We start from the raw sequence: 22,182 nt of genomic DNA on the forward strand, positions 1-22,182 counted from the left end.
TATGTTTTATATGCCAAAATATTCTCTAATGCCAAAATTGCAAAAATGAGGATTTCACTTGGCAAAATTATTTATTGGGGACATGACATACTTATGTTTAAATGCTAATAGTTTAATACTTTATTGTATAGTACTAACAGGTTGTACTAATACCTATCATTGTACAATGATATGACCGTTAATTCTATCAGAAAATACTTTGACATTGTTTAGAAAATTTAAAATTAAGTATCTCTTTCCTTTTGAGGTGGGCACATGCTTGGCTAACCCCAAAAGATTTTAAAAACTGAAAAGCACAAATAGTTAGTTATTATTAGACATTGTCGACTGATAATGTCAAAATATGTTGATTGCTTCAACATGAATTGATTGCGACAATAGATCTTATTATATTTATATTGTCGTGTAGAGATGGAATTACAGGTATTTTTGGTTGTTGTGGAAAATTGTTGTCTGTTCTGATTATCGATTTCTGTTATTGATAATGTAAATGTTGTTGAATATTGCAATGCAAACTTTGAATGTCATTATCTATAATTCAAATGAAATTTCGCTTTGCACGATTTATGTTGTGGTTATTTTGTTTCCTGACAAATTGTCAGAAAAATAGATAATCCTTTGTTATTAATAACATGTCTGTTTTGAGGATTGCAGCATGGCGAAGTATCGGGAAGCAAATCCTACAGTATACACAATCATCACGTTTCCATTTTTGTTTGCTGTTATGTTTGGTGATTGGGGTCATGGCCTATGCTTATTGATTGCAACATTGGTGCTCATTTGTAGAGAGAAAAAACTTGGACGTCAGGTATGATTACGCGAACCTCATAGGTTAATTATATCTTTGACTCAAATGCTTATGAATAAGAACTATGCTATTGATAGCTGCAAGACAATAAATAATTTGGTGTTGTTTTTTCTTGGATCTCGCATTTATGAAGAACATCCTCATGGTGATATTTAATATTTGCCGATGTACATACTTTTAAACAAGTTTTATTAACTCTGTTAGTTATATTTATCTTGTATCATTTCCCATTTTGAATGTCTTCATTATCTATTTCTTTATTATAATGATCTGTGTATCTTGTTACCACCCATTTTGTCACTAAGAAGGTGCAAGGCCTTCACAGGTGACAAATCAATGGCAACTTGGAAGACAGATGACTCTCACCCCAATCCGTATTCACATACTTCAGGGTGTATGTAGATTACCCCAAGGGGGTTTCCGCATGAACGACTTTTCCTTGTATGGCCTTTGGACGCCCAACTTCAATAAAACTTGCTATTTCTCTATTTGGATTGGAGTTACAAGAAAGGATACTCTGTTCAAATAAAGCTAAGATTATTCACACAATATGGTCACCAGAGTTCATCTTTACTTCAACACTTGAAATGATTGAAAGCATTACTATGTGTGCAATGTTTGCAAGCTTGAAAGGAAAACTCCAGGACTTTTCCTGATCACTGCCTCATTTGAAGAAATAAGGATTGCTTGGGTGAATCACAAGCATGAGCTTCCGTGAATGATGAACATATATTTTCACTCACTATTACAGTGTTACAATCAGCATTTAGACAATATGCAAAAAGGCTTTAGACAATATGCAGAAAGGTTGTCACAAATATCTAAAAATTAAAATTATCCACCAATACAGATCTTCAGTGGACCATGAACCATCGTGTTGCATTCCTGTATACATCAGATTAGTCTTCAGATGCTTATGGTTCCCCTTTCCCCACACAAACAGATTTTTTCTTAGGGAAACAAGAGGATTATAAAATAGAAGCTTTCAGAGTGCTACTAGACCACCCTTCTATGTAGTGTTCCATGGCGACATGTCTGCTATGGTGGTGGGCGCACCCCCTGTTGTCGCACAGATTGCCACGACAACGCTTAGACCGGGGGCTTTCACCTTGATCCCCGATCTCTCCGTTTAAGCCTGTCTCCCGCGGCTAAAGGGGGTAGACCCTATGGGACAATGGATGACCAACTGTGGGCTAGTTGGGTTGGGAAACATGAGGGAAAACAAACACTTATTTGATTTTATTAAATCGATAGACCAATGCCTTATGGAGTTAATGACTGAATGATTATTTATCAAATGTTTGCACAAATATGAGCTTATTAACAATCATTTACCATCGAATAACTCAAACAAAGGTTAACTTTTGCCAAATGCGAGATAATCGATAAATGCTCAATGGCTTGACAATATTCTAGCAATTAAAATTCGAAAGATTAAGTGCTTAAATAACCACGTAATTTTAAATGCTAACTAGAGATCACATTCACATAGCTAATCTTTAAATTATCATTCAAGCATGTTTAACCACATGAAAATGATAAACATTAATTCCACATCAAAAATCTATTAGCCTTAGCGAAATATAGCAAAATTTAGAAACGTGACAAAATATGCTAAGGCTAAATGTGACAAAAAATATTTCAGGAAAAACAACTTTTTGTGATATATATATATATATATTATTTATTTATTTATTTATTTTAATAAAATTTTGAGTCTAAAAACTAAACAAAATTAAGATCCTAAATAAAATCTAATATAAAACTAATACCTAATCTGTGAAACAATCTAAAATCTAAACCAAGCTAAGAGCAACATTTTATGCCTTTTATGAAATTTTATATTTTATATATTTTATATTTTTTAATGATTATTTAACCAAACTAAATTTATAAACCTAAAAATCTAAAATCTATCTAAAACCTTACTAAATCCTAAACTAAATGAAATCAAAATTAAAACTAACACCTGACCATATATGACAAAAATGAAATTCTATAAAACTAAATCCTAAATAAAAATCAAAATAAAACAAATGAAAAATCCAATCTAATCTCTTTTTAACTTTTTGGTTTTTTGTTTTTATGAAACAAAACTAAACTTTAAAAAATGTCTAATTCTAAAACCCTAAGCTAAACTATGACCAAAATCAATATCTAAATATAACAAAATGAAAATCTAAAAAAGAAACAAACTAAACGTTATTTCTTTATTATATCAAAATAAACAAAGCATCTAAACTAAAAAAAGAACCAAAATTAAAATCAAAACCTAGAGCAAAGCACTAAGACCTAACTTAATCAAATATATAACAATAAAAAAAAAGAAACGAAATTTTTTGATTTTTAATTAAAACATGCTAACCTAAGAATCGAACCTAACTACATCAGCTGAAACACATACAAAAAAGAAAGAAAAGAATATCGAATGCACTAATTGAACTAACCAAAACAAAATGGAAAATAAAACTTAAAAGGAATCGAAGTGCTTCTTTATCGTATTATGCAGGTGAGAGAAAGCGAAGGTAAGAGCTCGACGACATAATATACCACAAAGGTTTTTTGCAGGGATGGCAACGGGGAGGACGTGAATCTCCGGGTTCTTGTATTGAGTTTGTTGTGTGTTCACATGTCTAGGGGAGAGGAGAAGATTGCTTTGCGGGAGCAAGGAGTACGACTACGTAGAGTTGATGATGAACTCACGTGTTTTGATTATAGAAAACTGTGCAGGTTTTGGCAACGACAACAACGAATGGCTGCAGGCGGCTGGAAATGGACGAGGGAGAAAATGCAGGTGGACTGGACGTAGATCAGAGTGAAGAGCAGCGTGAAGGGACGAGGATGGGCAGCTCGATTGGAACGGTGATAGCTGAAGCTTCTGAAGAGCGGGTTTGTGAGTGAAGCAGGGTTTGGCAGCTCAGAAAAACATGCATATGGTGTAGATAGGGTATCGATGAAGTGACTGTAGGTTGAGGGGAGCGTGTGAATGGGTGGAAATGCTTGGAATATAGAGAATACACAGGGGTTGCAGCGATTTGATTGCAGAAGCTGAAAGAGCAGCAGTATATGGAGAGGCTGGAACGCAGCTTTGCCCCAAAAAATTTCAAAAAATGTCCCTGTAACACAATTAAACCTGTAACATAACAAAACCCTAAGCAATAGCAGGGAGCTGATCAAACCCTCAGATTGTAGAAGCTGAAAGAGCAGCAGTATATGGAGAGGCTGGAACGCAGCTTTGCCCCAAAAAATTTCAAAAAATGTCCCTGTAACACAATTAAACCTGTAACATAACAAAACCCTGAGCAATAGCAGGGAGCTGATCAAACCCTCAGAAGTCTTCAGAAAACCCTGCAACCTGTAAATGGAAAGGAAAAACACCCAGAATATATGTATAAAAACCAAAACCCTACAAACCAACTACAATATTTACAGCTTTGTGACTCTACAACAGCCAGATTTGTCAGTAACCCTCAATAATATTTTCAGAATATCAGATTTACTATGAGATACTTCAGAAATCTCTCATGCAATTAAAAAAAAATAAACTTTAAATGTCAGACCCAGAATTGAAACTGGCTGGGCTCTACAAGAAAATGCTTTGCGGGAGTTGGCTGGTTCAGCCTAGAAATTCCCCAAACGCCCACTAATTTTCTCGATAAGGGTTTTCTGCACAGCTCACTTCAACCATCAATAAAGAGGGAAAAAACAGTATTAAATTCCAGATGCAATGGAGATACCTGCCATTATTTCAGAAATTCTATTACCATTCAAACCCTAGTAAGTGAACAAGATACCTGTGTTCAACAATACTCTACATCAAGCTATTTTTTTCAATGTTCCACAAAGTCTCCGGGACGGGGAGACGCACAAAGGGGACGTGTGGGAGAACCCTGAAATTTTAGGGAAATTTAGGGGAGACGGGGAGACGTCGAGGTATATATAATATAATTTTTAATTATATATATTATAAAGTTATATATATGTATATAATTTTGAAATTTTCATGTTCAGATTCATTGTTCAATAATGCTAATTCATCAAGATTCAATAATAAAATTCAATATGAAACTCAAATATTCAAATACAATGTACATTGATCCATATCATTCATCATTCATCAATCATCATTCTATAATTTACATCATTCTATAATTTACATTGAATCATTGATTTAAAAATTAAATTGAAAATTGAAAATTCTGAATTCATCATTCATCATTCTAGTCTTCTAGATTCTAAATTGAACACTAAGTCTTCACATGGCTGAGGATAACAGTGGTCTACTTCTTGCCTCAGGACCGAAGTTGCAGAGATCTGTTCCTTGCCTCAGGGATGAACTGAGGTCTGTAGGCTGTAGCAGACCTTTTCCCAGCGCTGAGACTGAGGTCCGATAAGAGTATGACAACAGTTCCAAAGTGAAAATACTGCTCCAAAAAACAAACCAGAAATTATGACCAGAAAAGCGCAAGACTTGTGACCAGAGAAGCCCAACGAAAACACCTCAGAGATAGCAAAAAATCCACGAAATTACTTCACAAAATCACCTCAGAAACAAGTTTTTCTTGTTTGAATTCGGTATTCAAATGAAGAGGCCCAGCTTCAATATATTCAAGATTACGCTAAATCGTTGATATGCTGCCGCCTGCCGCCTGCGTGGAGCAAGAGGAAGGATGCCACTGCAAGTTTGCAACGACTGCTAACTTATTCGGTAGTCAAATGAAGAGGCCCAGCTTCAATATATTCAAGATTACGCTGAATCGTTGATATGCTGCCGCATGCCGCCTGCGTGGAGCAAGAGGGAGGATGCCACTGCAAGTTTGGAACGACTGCTAAGTGCTAACAGCAAGTCGCTGCGTGGAGAAGAGTGAGGATGCGCTGAAGCTCTCGTGGGCGCAGTGAGAGCAGATGGAAGAAAAAAATGCGTTGAGGTAAGAGCATAATGAATGGCGGCAGAATGAAAACTTGAAAAGTGGAGTTAACCCTAACTTGTTCATGTAATTTTTTATTTGTAATTGTTAATTTAGTTTATTTTTATTTTTTATGTTTTTTTAATAAATTAATTTTCATTTTTTTTATTTTTTTTTGGTTTATAAAGGGTAATTAGACAAAAATGAAGGGGGGATGCCCAGAAGTACCCCTTTCGGGGAGTCGAGTCTCCCACATTGGGGAAATGCACCCCCTTGCATGTCCCCGAGTCTCCCCAAAAGGGGGACGTGGGGAAACGCACCCCCGAGAGTCTACCCGTCCCGGGTGCGTGGGGTGCGAGGGGTGCGCGCACCCCACCCTGGGGGACGCATCCCCGTGGAACACTGATTTTTTTTCTACATAAGACTATTTCTATTATATTAACAGGGTAAAGGTAAATTTACATCATGACCTGAGTCAAGAACTATGCTCCGGTAGGAGGCAGAACTGTCCAAAAAACATATGTGAAACTTGTCTAATTTTATGACCCATGCAGGGGACCGATCTGAGATACATATGACCATGCAAAAAACTCCAAAAAACTGAGAAACACCGAAGATCCCAGAAACGATTTGTCTTATAGTCATGCCCAGTGGTGAGGGGCACACTGCCAGAAGAAGAGGCTTGGGTGGATGAGCTAATCATCAGGGGGCTCTTCTATAATACGACACCATCCCATGTCTGGCACATCCTCTGCTTGATCTGCGTTCTGGGCAGAGGGATCCGGATCCACCGTCATCGCATCCTGAGCTCTGCACGTCTGTTCATTTGCCGCTTGCCGAGGAACATTTTCAACATTCAACTGTAATGAAGAAGAGGGAGCCGGGATTGCCCTCGAATTCCCTGTGTGAGTCCTTGTATCTTCGGCTTGGCTTTCTTCTTGAAAAACCACCGTGAAATAGGCAGTGATCCTGGGTCTGTTCAGTGCGCTATCGAAGGTAAAGATGGCGGAACCAGAGGTAGGGACAGGTTCGGGGCGTGAGCTGGTGGCACGAGATCTCCCTCTTCTGCTTCGAGTTAAAGGGCGATGCCCCCCTGATAATTCACTGGAAGACGATTCAGTTGGTGCACGCCTCGGCTGTCCTCTACGGGAGCCCATCCTTGGTCTCAGACGAGGCATCTTGAAAGTGACAACAGCCAAGGTCCAGAATGCAGCACTCGAGCACTAACCAACTGTTGGCAGCAGCTTTGCCTCCTATTTGAACCTCCCTTGCTGAGCTTGAACCTGTCCTTCTGGTGAGCCAAACCTGGTTTAGAGAAATCCCTGCTTGTATCCGAACCCAATGACCAGAAAAAGAGATGAGTTACAGAGATATGTAAAAGAAAACAACAGTATGGAACACCGAAAAGAAACACTGGTAGGAGAAAATTTTCCTTCGCTGAGAGGGCCGAGCCAAGCGTCAGAGGAACCCGTTTGCCCTTAGGCGACCTGAAATTCATTGCGAGACCGAAGGCGAGCGAGAGGAGCAGATAAACCAGTGAAGTTTCCGCCTCCCTAGGACCTCCCCTGACCTTATCATCCTTTGTCACGCCTCGGGAGGCTCCTCTCGTTACTGCTGCATTGATGGTTCTCGCCTTCTGTTGCAGGCTGGTGCGTGCGGAGGTGGTGTCCATAACTCTGAACCTGATGTGCGAGCCGAACTGTTTGTAATGAAATCCCATGTAACAATCTTTGCGCTCATGCCATGCGCCAGATGCCGTATCCTCTTTACACTTCTCGTACTGGTCAGGCAGGTGGCGATTTGCCTTGCCCAAACCCTGTCCCATTAGTTTAATACTCACCACAAGCACCCGCATCCGGGATACTCTACATCAAGCTATTACTAATGGCTGAAAATAAAATTATGCAGAAAATAAAACAGCTCACAGCACTTCAGGAGAGTAACACCAGTAACATTTCAACCCCAAAGTCTTTCTTTATTTGCACCAGAAAAGGTTTACAAGAGAGCTTTCTTCAGTACAAGACTCTCAGATCGAATGATCTCAAATGACCCCTAGCACCTTATTTAAAGGAAAAATTCCCAACGGCTAGTTCGAGTGATCCATGTCAAAATGATCTAGACCGTCGAAGAGGATCAAGATATCTTTTAATCTCATCCGTCGAATTTTTAAATGCATTTTAATATATTAAAAAATTGAATTTCTTCATTTATTTACTCAAAAATTTGACTTATTATTATTTTTTTCATTTTTTTTAAAATTTTTATTTTATTTTATTTTTTAATTATTTTTTAAATTTTATTATTATGTTTTATTATGTTTTATTTATTTATTTTTAATTTTTTAATTTTTCATATCTTTTATTTTTTTATTGTTTTTTATTTTTTCAATTTTCAATTTTTATTTTTAAATGGATCCTCGAACTTAGCCTTTGGAAAAATCACCTAGGACCTAGGACTTAGGACTTAGGACCTATGAGGGGATTAAAACATTTCCTAACCCTCAAGACACTTTACATCATGACTTTTACAATTTTACATCTCAAGGGGGAAAACCCATTTGACATAGACCCTCATAGACCACCCAGTCTTGTGACACAGATATAATCTAGCAGATTAACGCACTAGGATTCCCCTAAGATTCTAATGACAAAATTCATTCCGGCTTTGGGGTTAGGCTGAAGGAAAACTCTGCCGATCATGGATCGGTGAGACAAAAAACCTTCCGGAACGTAGATTATCACTAGAAAATTAGGTCCACCTAAGCAATTTACATACATGACTCAGCTCTGCTAAGATTATTTACAATTCACACATGCAGACTGGGTTTACAACATAATATGATCAAGTTGACAATGACTGTCGAATGGCACAGACACGTCAATCAAGCGCTATCCTTTTTGTGAAGAAAAGGGGGTGTACTGCTATGGGAAGTTGACACGTAGTGGTCAACATCTGGCTCTACTTGGGGACATGTTGCTGCATTGCAGGAATGTGAGAATCTAGAATCTGCATCCATGCAACACCCAACAAAAATAAGTAGCGTCCATCCAAAAATCATCATATAACATTTAAGCACATGAAAGATACAAGCTCTTCATTTATTAACAAGGAAAGTAAATCTAATCCTGAAACAGAAATAAAACGTTGAAATAACAAGGAGTAGGGTTAGAAATATAACACAAAGGATGCCCTATGGCATCAGATATCATCTTTGAAGAACAACTTTAGCGTTTGGCCATTTGCAGGTAGATCAAGTGGTTCGCCATCTAATCTGCTCAAGTGGAATGAGTTTGGTCCAACTATATCTCTAATGATGTACGGTCCCAACCACAAACTGTCGAACTTCTTATGTTTTCCTGGTTTTTCATTATTGCGATCCCAAAGAAGTACCATATCTCCCACCTGCAAAGATCTAGATCAAGAGGATTTATCAAAGCTTTTCTTAATATTAGATTGATTTTTACATATAGCATCAAAAGTTGTCCTACGAGCTTCATCTAACTCCACAATCTGATCTATTCTATTCTGAACAACATCTTTATTAGTAGAAAAATGCTAAAGGAGCTAATAAGCTGGCAATTGCAGATGCACAGGTAAGGTTACATCCAGGCCATAAACTAATTCAAAGGGAGATTTACCAGTAGCTTTCTTCTTAGTGATCCTATTTGCCCATAAAGCATACTTGATTTTGCTATCCCATAATCTCTTATTATCTCCTACTATCTTTTTGATAATGGTTATGAGATTCCTGTTACTTGATTCAGTGAGACCATTACCCTGAGGATAGTAATTTGATGAATGAGATAAGATAATGCCATATTTGAAATAGAAAGATGAAAACTCTGAAGAACAAAAGGCCTTGGCATTATCAGTAGTGATCTTGGCAGGGACACCAAATCTACTAATGATATTATTTTCAATGAAATCCATAATAACCTTTTTAGTGGCATTCTTAGCAGGAATGGCTTCAACCCATTTAGTGAAATAATCAGTAGCAGTCAAAATCCATGAGAAGCCATTGCTAGAATTTTCATGGAACTTCCCGATGAAGTCCAGACCCCAATGCTGAAAAGGTGCCTCTACAATGATAGGTTGTAGGGGCAGGGCAACAAGCTTCTGTTTCCTAGTGAATAGTTGACAGGCTTGACAAGTTCTAACAAACTTAGGCACATCAGAAAAAATTGAAGGCCAATAATAACTAGCTCTCAGAATTTTGTGGGCAGTAGTTCTAGCAGCATAATGACCACCACAAAATCCTGAATGAAACTTAGAGATAAATTTCTTGGACTCAATTCCATCAACACACCTAAGCATTATGCCCTTAGGATTTCTCCACCCAAGGCCATCCTTCATAAGGCGATACTTAGTGGCTTTTAGTCTAAGAGCCCTTCTCTTATGAGCAACTAAATGGTTAGGACATGCAAGTTTCATCAAGTAATAAACTTTGTCCTTGTACCACTCATGTTCTCCTAATCTTTGCAACTCCAGTGAAGATAGATCGCTAAGACAAAACAAACCAAGAGTCTTTTCGTTACTTTCAGTCAACATTTGAGCCAAACCTTGGCCTTTGACTAGCTTGGTGGGTCTGATCTCTAAATCATATTCTTGTATTTTAGTAACCCACCTGGCGCAAGTCCCTAAGCAATCGATTTGAGTTAATATATCTTTAACAACAGAATGTGGGACAAAAGCAACGATTTTAGAATAACCCACATAAGTTTTGAAGTGCTTAAGAGACTTGACCAGGGCATAAGCTTGCTTTTCCATGGTATTGTACTTCAATTCGGAATTTTGAAGCGCTCTACTCATGAAAGCAATAGGCTGCTCGTGACCATCTTTATTCTTTTGTAACAGGACACCAACAATGGTATCTTCGGAAGCGAAAGAAAGAATCATGAAATCCTTGGAATAATTGGGACTAACTAAGACAGGAGCTCTTGCAATAGCGCATTTGATTTCTTGAAAAGCCTTTTTGCCGTCTTCTTGCCAAACAAATTTTGCATCTTTCTTTAGAAGACTTTGAATAGGCTTAACTATTTCTGCGTAATTTCGAATAAACCTTCTAAGAAAAATTGTCTTTCCAAGGAAATATTGAAGGGATTTAAGATTATGAGGAAGAGGAATCTTTTGGATTGCTTCAATTCTTTCAGGATCAATCTTGATTCCATCCTTAGAAATGATATGGCCAAGCAATTTCCCTTCTGTTACTCCAAAAACAGACTTGGCTGGATTCAAAGAAATCCCGTATTCTCTACATCTATCGAAAACCTGCCTAAGATGATTTATATGACTGATACCATCTTTAGAAAATACAGTAAGATCATCTTGGTAAATCTCAATAAATTTCCCGATTAACCCCTAGAAGGCATAATCCATAGCCCTTTGGAATGTAGCCCTAGTGTTGGTTAATCCAAACGACATTCTAATGTACTCAAAGGTACCCTATGGTGTGGTACGTGGTTTTATGACGATCTTCCTTTTTAACCCATACTTGATTGTATCCAGAAAAACCATCTAGCAACGACATCATTCTAGAACCGGTTACTCTTTGTAATAAAGTTTCCATGTTTGGCAAAGGGTAATTATCTTTCTTGCATGCTAGATTAAGGTTTCGAAAATCGACACAAAACCTTATCGTACCGTTCTTTTTCCTAATAATCACCAGATTTGAACACCATGTCGAATGCCTTGTTTGAGCGATAATTCCAGCTGCAAGCATTTTCGCAAGCTCTCTCTGAACCAAAGGGGCTAACTTAGGGTTAATTTGCCTAAGTTTCTGGCGAAAGGGTTTAGCATTTTCATTTTTAAGGGGATAGTATGTTCCATGACATCTTCCCTATAGCCCTTTAATTCATCATAAGAAAAAGCTAAAACATCTCGATATTCGCGAAGTAAATTAGTTAACTTTTTTCTTTCCTCCACACTAGTACCTTTACCAATTTTAACAATCTTTGGGTTCTCAGACGTACCAATGTTTATCTCGAGATATTTGCCTGGGTCCATTTTATTTTCCTCTCTCAACTTCGTGGCATCATGACGATCAAAATGTTGCTCTAAGGCAATCACATTCCTAGGACTAGGATTTATGATATGCTCATGTTTTAAAGATCCATCCTCAGAATCTATTCGGAAATCTTCAAACTCATCCAGACTATTAAGGAAACGAATGACTTGTTTTTCGTCATTAAAGACTTGCCAACGCTGTGAGTTATCTGGAACAGATGGTCTAAATATTACTTCCATTTTGATCTTATCCTTAATTAGCTCATCGGATAACTGGAAGATAGTAGCAGCTACGACAAGTTCATCTGCCAAACTATTTTGCTCTCTTGGGATAGCTTCGAGGTCAAGGGCATCAAAATGTTCTATAGTATCCCACACAACATTTCGATAATTCCTTAGTCTTTTATTTTTACATGTGAATTTATTTTTAAGCTGCATGATAATTAAATCAGAATCCCCCTTAATGCTAAGCAACTTAATTTTTAAAGACTTTGCCAATTCAAGTCCCAACAACAAAGCCTCATATTCAACGACATTGTTGGTTGCTTCAAACTCTGATCGATAGGCAAACTTGAAAATGTGATCAAGGGGAGACTTAAGCACTATTCCAACACCTTTATCATGCCTAGACGATGCATCATCAAAGTACATGTACCAAACTCTATCATTGAGATTCCTAATCTTATCATCGGGAGGAATTATGAAATTAGACATAATGGCATAGTTCCCAATGTCAGATTGCTCTTTAATTATCTCGTTGTGTGGTCTCTTAGGATCTTCAACATGGAATTTTCTTTCGGGCGCTCTATTAAGTCTTACAAAACCATCACCTCTAGGAGAAGGAATCATAGCATATGACCAGTTCATTTGAATACTTCCTCCTAGATCAGAGGCCCACTTTCTGGAATCTGGATAAAAGCATTCCCCAGGCATCAGGCACATCAACAACAACTATATCCATAACAATCATGATGTTTGGGTAAACTGATAGATGAACTTGTAAATCTTTGATCAAACCATGCACTTCAATTTTCTTAGAATCCATGGCACATATGTTATAGTAGGGTCTAGAAACTCTTAAGTTAAGCTGTTCCATGACCCTTTTAGTCATTACACAAGCTGATTCACCAGAATCCAACATGCAATTATTCAATTTATATCCATTAACTAACAAGGTGATAAAGAAAGGCCGGTGATCTTTGTTATCCGCATCCAAGCTTTGCAAATATATGGGAGCATCGTGATAGTCAACTTCCCGAGTCTTCTGTTGAGAAGTATTTACTTGAGGACCTTGAATAGCTTTTAGTAACTTATCTCTTTGGGAAGGGATTTTAGCAATCTCGGAGACAGGAACCCAAATTTTCGCATTGTTGAACCAACTTCCCAAATCGACATCTAATCCAGAGTTTAAACCAGGGTTAAAAGTTCGAGGGGGAATTTGATTCCCGCTCTGATCTTTATCCCTTCTCTGATAGGTCAAACCTTTATCTCTAGCAATTTCCATGATTTGCTCGGGAGAGGGTTTTTCACCATATAACCTAGCCAAAATGCCATCTTCATTTTCAAGGTTATTTATACTAAAAGCTGATGAAGGATTCATAACTTCACGACTATTTTCCTTGACCTCTATCCAATCATCCATAGACAAAGGAAACTTGTTACCTACTACATTTATTTGATCACCTGCCCCAAACATTCCATTATCTAAAATTCTTCTAACGATGGGACAAGTGGCCTCTTCATGAAGAGCATCACAAACCCGACAGTAAGGAGGAGCATTATCAACCAAATTAGCTAATGGATTAGGAGGTCTCTGCTCACTAGATTGACCCTTCTTTTGTCAATTGTTATTTCTGTTATTATTATTTTGAGGTTGGAAATTTTGAGTTTGTGCTCTTTCCATTTGGACCAACCTATTCTGCAAAGTGGCTATCTCCTTATTATGATTAATTTCCATGGTTTCAATCTTTTGGAGCAATTTGAGAACAAGTTCGCTTTCAAGCTCTTGAACTGCTTTTCCTTTAGGTTCTTTTAGTTTCGTAGCAGCCCTATTGAAACCTGGGATCTCAGACTTCCCAGATGCTGCCTTGTCCTTTTCAAGCTCTATAGCTAAGGTCTGGCAATCTCTATAATCATTAAGTCTAGCACGCCTTAATTCATAAGATGGCTCAGGACTAAAGGCATCAATGTAAAAATCTTGAAGAGATTTTTCGGTAGGTTTATAGTCTTGAGGTAATTCTCTAACAATACCATTAAACCTTTTGTTAAATTCTTCAACAATTTCATTCTCTCTCTTTTTTATTATGCTGGCAGCTTTTACGAGGTGTCTTCCCTCTCTCTTATCTCCATACTTTTCTTTAAAGGCATCAGTGATCGATTGTAAGGAATCAAATGAATTCTGAGGCTTTTCAGTAAACCATTCATGAGCATCACCCCCCAAGGTTAAAATAAAAAGAGTCATTCTAACATCCTCATGATCGAAATCAGGGGACCTTGCGTACTTAGCCATCCATATACTAAAATCTCTTAGATGCGAATTAGCACTAATCGCATTATCTCCCTGAAAGCTAGGCAACTTATCTATCCCAAGTGATGGAAGATTATTGGGATACCTTGGAATGTTAGAAAAATTGCAAGGGGCATACATATCCATGATGTCGTGCCCAACTAGACTAGTAAAAAGCAGATGGATATCAGAGAGGGCTTCTTGTCTAAGGCTAACAAGAAGTGTACGAGCAGAGAGTTTGTGTAATCGTACCCTGAGGGCCCTTTCAGGATCAGGAGCAGGATTGGACAGACTGCTTGGATGTCTTCTAGTATACACTGTTGTAGAAAATATATGAAGTGGAGTCGCCACCCGGACAGGAAGTGAAACACGGAAAAGCTCGAAAGGAAAGGACCAAGGACAAAAAATTTTGTCCCTAGCAACGGCACCAGAAAATGTTGTCGCATAGATTGCCACAACAACGCTCAGACCGGGGGCTGTCACCCTGATCCCCAATCTCTCCGTTTAAGCTTGTCTCTTGCGGCTTAGGGGGGTAGACCCTATGGGACAATGGATGACCAACTGTGGACCAGTTGGGTTGGGAGACACGAGGGAAAACAAGCACTTATTTGATTTTATTAAATCGATAGACCAATGCCTTATGGAGTTAATGACTGAATGATTATTTATAAAATGCTTGCAGAAATATGAGCTCATTAACAATCATTTACCATCGAATAACTCAAACAAAGGTTAACTTTTGCCAAATGTGAGATAATCGATAGATGCTCAATGGCTTGACAATATTCCAGCAATTAGAATTCGAAATATTAAGTGCTTAAATAACCACGTAATTTTAAATGCTAACTAGAGATCACATTCACATAGCTAATCTTTAAATGATCATTCAAGCATGTTTAACCACATGAAAATGATAAACATTAATCCCACATCAAAAATCTATTAGCCTTAGCGAAATATAGCAAAATTTAGAAACGTGACAAAATATGCTAAGGCTAAATGTGACACAAAAAATATTTCAGGAAAAACAACTTTTTGTGATATATATATATATATATATATATATATATATATATATATATATATATATATATATATATTTATTTATTTATTTTAATAAAATTTTGAGTCTAAAAATTAAACAAAATTAAGATCCTAAATAAAATCTAATCTAAAACTAATCCCTAATCTGTGAACAATCAAAAATAAAAAATCTAAACCAAGCTAAGAGCAACATTTTATGCCTTTTATGAAATTTTATATTTTATATATATATTTTTAATTTTTTAGTGATTATTTAACCAAACTAAATTTATAAACCTAAAAATCTAAAATCTATCTAAAACCTTAGACTAAATCCTAAACTAAATGAAATCAAAATTAAAACTAACACTTGACCATATATGACAAAAATGAAATTCTATAAAACTAAATCCTAAATAAAAATCAAAATAAAACAAATGAAAAATCAAATCTAATCTCTTTTTAACTTTTTTTTTTTTTCCTTTAATTTTATGAAACAAAACAAAACTTTAAAAAATCTCTAATTCTAAAACCCTAAGCTAAACTATGACCAAAATCAATAATATCTAAATATAACAAAATGAAAATCTAAAAAAAAAACAAACTAAACATTATTTCTTTATTATACCAAAATAAACAAAACATCTAAACTAAAAAAAAAGAACCAAAATTAAAATCAAAAGCTAGAGCAAAGCACTAAGACCTAACTTAATCAAATATATAACAATAGAAAAAAAGAAACGAAAATTTTTGATTTTTAATTAAAACATTCTAACCTAAGAATCGAACCTAACTACATCAGCCGAAACACATACAAAAAAAAAGAAAGAATATCGAATGCACTAACTGAACTAACCAAAACACAATGGAAAATAAAACTTAAAAGGAATCGAAGTGCTTCTTTATCGTATTATGCAGGTGAGAGAAAGCGAAGGTAAGAGCTCGACGGCAGAATATACCACTGAGGTTTTTTGCAGGGATGGCAGCGGGGAGGACATGAATCTACGGGTTCTTGTATTGAGTTTTTTGTGTGTTCACAGGTCCAGGGGAGAGGAGAAGATTGCTTTGCGGGAGCAAGGAGTACGACTGCGTAGAGTTGAGGATGAACTCACGTGTTTTGGTGAAAGAAAACTACGCAGGTTTTGGTAACGGCAACAACGAATGGCTGCAGGCGGCTGGAAATGGACGAAGGAGAAAATGCAGGTGGACTGGACGTAGATCAGAGTGGAGCAGTGTGAAGGGACGAGGATGGGCAGCTCGATTGGAACAGTGATAGTTGAAGCTTTTGAAGAGCGGGTTTGTGAGTGAAGCAGGGTTTGGCAGCTCAAAAAAACATGCATATGACGCAGATAGGGTATCGATGAAGTGACTGTAGGTTGAGGGGAGCATGTGAATGGGTGGAAATGCTTGGAATTGAGAGAATACACCGGGGTTGCAGCGATTTGATTGTAGAAGCTGAAAGAGCAGCTATATATGGAGAGGCTAGAACGCAACTTTGCCTCAAAAAATTCCAAAAAATGTCCCTGTAGCACAATTAAACATGTAACATAATAAAACCCTGAGCAATAGTAGGGAGCTGATCAAACCCTTAGAGGTCTTCAGAAAACCCTGCAACCTGTAAATGGAAAGGAAAAACACCCAGAATATATGTATAAAAACCAAAACCCTACAAACCAGCTACAATATTTACAGCTTTGTGACTCTACAACAGCCAGATTTGTCAGTAACCCTCAATAATATTTTCAGAATATCAGATTTACTATGAGATACTTTAGAAATCTCTCATGCAATTAAAAAAAAAATAAACTTTAAATGTCAGACCCAGAATCGAAACTAGCTGGGCTCTACAAGAAAATGCTTTGCGGGAGTTGGCTGGTTCAGCCGAGAACTTCCCCAAACGCCCACTGATTTTCTCAATAAGGGTTTCCTGCACAGCTCACTTCAACCATCAATAAAGAGGGAAAAAACAGTATTAAATTCCAGATGCAATGGAGATACCTGCCATTATTTCAGAAATTCTATTACCATTCAAACCCTAGTAAGTGAACAAGATACTTGTGTTCAACGATACTCTACATCAAGCTATTACTAATGGCTAAAAATAAAATTATGCAGAAAATAAAACAACTCACGACACTTCAAGAGAGTAACACCAGCAAGATTTCAACCCCAAAGTCTTTCTTTATTTGCACGAGAAAAGGTTTACAAGAGAGCTTTCTTCAGCATAAGACTCATAGATCGAATGATCTCAAATGACCCTTAGCACCCTATTTAAAGGAAAAATTCCCAATGGCTAGTTCGAGTGATCCACGTCAAAATGATCTCGACCGTCGATGAGGATCAAGATATCTTTTAATCTCATCCGTCGAATTTTTAAATGCATTTTAATATATTAAAAAATTGAAATTCTGCATTTATTTACTCAAAAATTTGACTTATTATTATTTTATTATTATTTTTTCATTTTTTTAATTTTAATTTTATTTTATTTTTTAATTATTTTTAAATTTTTTAAAATTTTAGTATTATTTTTATTTATTTATTTTTAATTTTTTTATATATTTTTTTAATTTTTCATATCTTTATTTTTTTTTTTGTTTTTTTTTTCAATTTTTAATTTTTATTTTTAAATGGATCCTCGAACTTAGCTTTTGGAAAAATCACCTAGGACCTAGGACTTAGGACTTAGATCCTATGAGGGGATTAAAACATTTCCTAACCCTTAAGACACTTTACATCATGACTTTTACAATTTTACATCTCAAGGGGGAAAAACCCATTTGACATAGACCCTCATAGACCACCCAGTCTTGCGACACAGATATAATCTAGCAGATCAACGCACTAGGATTCCCCTAAGATTCTAATGACAAAATTCATTCCGGCTTTGGGGTTAGGCTGAAGGAAAACTCTACCGATCATGGATCGGTGAGACAAAAAACCTTCCGGAACGTAGATTATCACTAGAAAATTAGGTCCACCTAGGCAATTTACATACATGACTCAGCTTTGCTAAGATTATTTACAATTCACACATGCAGACTGGGTTTACAACATAATATGATCAAGTTGACAATGACTGTCGAATGGCACGGACACGCCAATCAAGCGCTATCCCTTTTGCGAAGAAAAGGGGGTGTACTGCTATGGAAATTTGACACGTAGTGGTCAACACCGCCCATGTTTCCCATGCTCCCAGGATGAGGGTATGCTTGGGGAAACATTTCCCCATGTCTCCCTTTTGTGTAAACATTTGTTTGGGTGAGGGGGGGGCGGGCTGGGAACTTCTCATCGCCCCCTCTAGAAAATGGGTACTTTTGGGCATCTCCCTATGAAAGGGGGACTTCTAGGTGCACCCCTGAAAAAGGGGTGCTTCTAGGCACTCCCACATGAAAGGGGGACTTCTAGGTGCACACCTGAAAATGGGTGCTTCTAGGCACCCCCACATGAAAGGGGGACTTCTAGGTGCACATTTGAAAAAGGGGTACTTCTAGGTACCCCCACATGATAGGGGGACTTCTGGGCATTCCCCCCCAGAAAAGGGTGCTGCTGGCTGCCCCCGTTGGAAAATCAAAGATATTATATTAGGGTTTGATTCTCCTTTCTTGATAATTACTTGTGAGTGTGTTGGCTTCTTTTACTTCTTTATTATCTTATCTTTCATCAATCAATTATACATACATGAAAATCACAAAACAAGAGACACAAGATATAGGCACATGTCGAGGCAAAACCTCACTCGAGGGGAAAACCCAGTCAAAGTAATTCTTCCTTTCAGTAGTATTCTTTGAGACTCTTCAACCTAGACTAAGACTAGACTTTCCCTCCACACCATGTCAGCCTCCAAGATCTTCGACCCCTTCTAGCAACTTCGATTAGGCAACAGTTTCCAGCAACATGCAGCTTCCGGTAGCTGCAAAACCTTAGGAGACTTTGATATCCTAAACCAAACCATGAAACAGAGAGAGATGGGTACCAAAAGTTTGATTTTCCTCTTCTCTAGAGACTCCCCAAAACTTGCACTTCTTTTCTCCTTCGAACAACAGACCTCGCACTTCCCAACGCTTCTAGAGATATCGAATTGCTTGAGAGAGTGGGTGCTCCAAATGACTTCGATCTCCTCCAGTATATAAGCTTCTTGTGGGTTGAATGGGGGTCCTTAGGCTGACATGATGTGGATGACACATAATTCATATTTATCTTGATACAAAACCTTTTTACATGATTCGAAAGCCCAAGAAGGGTCTCTTAGAATGTACAATGACTCTATAAACTCAATATTAATCCTAGGAGTCCATAATGGGGACTTGACTACTATAATGATGACCCAAGCATGAAACCTGTGCTTTAATAAATCATTGTTACAATAATACAAATTCTTTTCTTTATTCTTTTGACAAGTATGTTACATAATAACTCAAGTACATTATTGAAGATCGAACATAATTACTTTTTCCAACATTCCCTCTTTACTAGGGAGGTATTCATAATGTACAAATACAATGGAAAATCTCAAACTATATGAAAACATGAAGAACCTTTAGGCATCACAATGCCATGGACTAGATTCCTGGCTAAGGTGTGAAATTTTTTGAATCTAACAAACCAGAAATCCTATTGCAATAAACCGATTTGCATTACCTACTTGTGTTTTTCAGTTTAACAAGTTATTTTTAGAAATATTCAGAAAATATTAATGCAAATACACTGTAGCCTACACCAATAGATTATCAGAATAATTCTATTTAGTGTTTAATGCTCATTCTTATTTGCTGTTTCTATTTTTATCGTATTAGCAGTTTCTTAGAAGAAACTGGTTGTTTCTATTTTCTAAATAGAAACTTGATGTTTCTATGTTTGTAAATATCTCTGTATTACTTATTGAGCTTCATTTGCTCATGAAAATCAATTCAATTCATTCATTGATTATGGTATCAGAGCACAGGTATCTTTCGAAATAATTTTTCATTGCTTGAAAAATTCTGTGGCTCATTTCGAAATTGCTCTTGGAATCTGAAATTTTTTTGGGCGTCAATTGTTTTTTGGACGTCGTTGTTGAATTGTCTGTTCGATCTGAGGGTACCTGTTCCTAGAGTCTAGGACGTTTTTGGCTACGGTTTTCTTGGTGCGGTGTTGAAGCGGTTCATTTTTGCCCGTTTCATTTTGAAGAGCACTGTCACGAGGCTAGTCTTTATCGCGGTCCTCAACAAAATCTCGTTTTTCTTTTGCGGCGCGATTTGCCATCCTAGAGTAGCTCCAACAGTGTTGGAATTGCGTCAGAGGCACCGTTTTTTTTTCTCGTCCAGCGCCGAGAGGCTAAAGAGCGTGGTTGCGGTATTCTCGTGGGCTGCTATCATGTGCCCAAACACCGTCAGATATTCGAACTTCCGACAAAGCTCGTTCTTGAGCCGGCACAGCTAACAACAGAAAACCGGATATAGAGCACGGAAAGGATTCATATCCTTCCTCAACCTGAGTCCTCTGTCCTCCGTGACTGCTCACTTTCGGCGAATCCCCGTCGTTCGCACACCTGGAACCAGTCAGACGCAGGTATCTGAGATGCTTCTACACAGTCTACGTAGGTATTTGAGATGATCCTACGTTCGATCGATCCCTGGAGATGCCCGACCCTGCTTCGAATGTTTGGAATCCACGCGAAAGTTCTGTGATAGCACAGGTTGCACCATGAATTGAACTCGGGCAACTAGATTCAGAATCCAATTTCCAGTTAGCAAATTTTTTTACATAAATCCCACTTCGGTGGTCGATTTGGCATTTTTTTTTGGTCCCAGTATTAAAACAACATTGTATGTGTTTCGATGTTAAGCGAAGATTTTGTTCCGTGGGCAGATTTGATGAGTGTTTTGCGATATATCAACTGGGTAGCCGTAAGAATTTTCTGGGTGCATCGTTTTTTGTGCCTCGATTTTTCGAGACAACATATTTAAATTTTGTTTCTAGCACCTATCAGATTTTGTCCAGTTCAGTCGGCATCTGCATTGAAATCTGTGCCAGACTCCTTTTTTTTGTTGTTTTCTGTGTCTTGGGAAACGTGCAGATGGCCTCGCTAACCAATTTGATGTTGGAAGGCAATCAACACTTTAATGGCACCAATTATAACATTTGGAAACAGAGAATGTTGACCATTTTTGAATATAGGCGTCTTGTTCAGCTCATTTTGGGCAAAGAGCTACGTCCCAGTACAACTGGTACTGATCAAGATAAATTTGATGATCGAAATCGAGAAGCTGTTATGTTTCTCAAACTCTCTGTGACTGTTGATTACTTACCAAAGATTCCTTCCGGCAAGACAGCAGCCAAAATCTGGCAGCGTTTGAAAGAACTGCATGAGACATTCGACAAGAGCAGAGCTTTCTTTCTAAAGAATCAATTGTTCTCCATCATAATGGATGAACATATGTCTTTACAGGAACATCTTAACAAGATTAAAGACATTCGAGATTAGCTCGAAGCCATTGGTCGGACAATGGAGGAAGAAGACATGGTAGTTATCACTCTTAAAAGTCTACCGAAATCTTATGAACACTTCGTAGAAACACTCAACATTACCACCACTAATGTTGATCTGAAGTTTCCAGAGTTATGCACCAAACTCCTGCAGCAGGATCGTTGGAAACCGTAGTTTGGTAGTGGTGCTTTATCAACCTCCTCAGAAAATGCTTTTGTTGCCAAATATCAGTCCTCTCAGTCCTTCCAGCAGAAAGGTTCTTCTCAGCCTTTTGATCCTGCTAGGAAGAAAGATTGTCAACAAAGGATTGCTTCTAAACAGAAGTAGGGAGGGCCCCATCAGACAACGAATGTTGCAGAACATTCCGAGCAGACAGAATCTACCTTTTATGCCTTTATGGCTAAAAGGTCTTCAGATCATGTCTCATCTTCTTCTTGGTACATTGACTCTGGTGCATCATGCCATT

At 37.5% G+C, this 22,182-nt stretch overlaps 1 protein-coding gene across 2 annotated transcripts in view; it reads left to right on the forward strand.

The window, feature by feature from the left end:
* LOC149185416 (V-type proton ATPase subunit a1-like) overlaps nt 1-22,182 on the forward strand; it is a 270,968-nt gene that overhangs the window by 192,175 nt on the left and 56,611 nt on the right. For both annotated transcript variants that reach the window (XM_089417936.1, XM_089417938.1), the window contains one exon: nt 655-808. In XM_089417936.1, coding sequence (XP_089274062.1) covers nt 655-808 — 154 coding nt within the window. The remainder of the gene's footprint in view (nt 1-654; nt 809-22,182) is intronic.

Source organism: Pinus tabuliformis, chromosome 3_2, assembly GCF_031772625.1.
Source record: "Pinus tabuliformis cultivar Carrire ecotype Pingquan chromosome 3_2, CPIR1, whole genome shotgun sequence".
NCBI classification, from domain to species: domain Eukaryota; kingdom Viridiplantae; phylum Streptophyta; class Pinopsida; order Pinales; family Pinaceae; genus Pinus; species Pinus tabuliformis.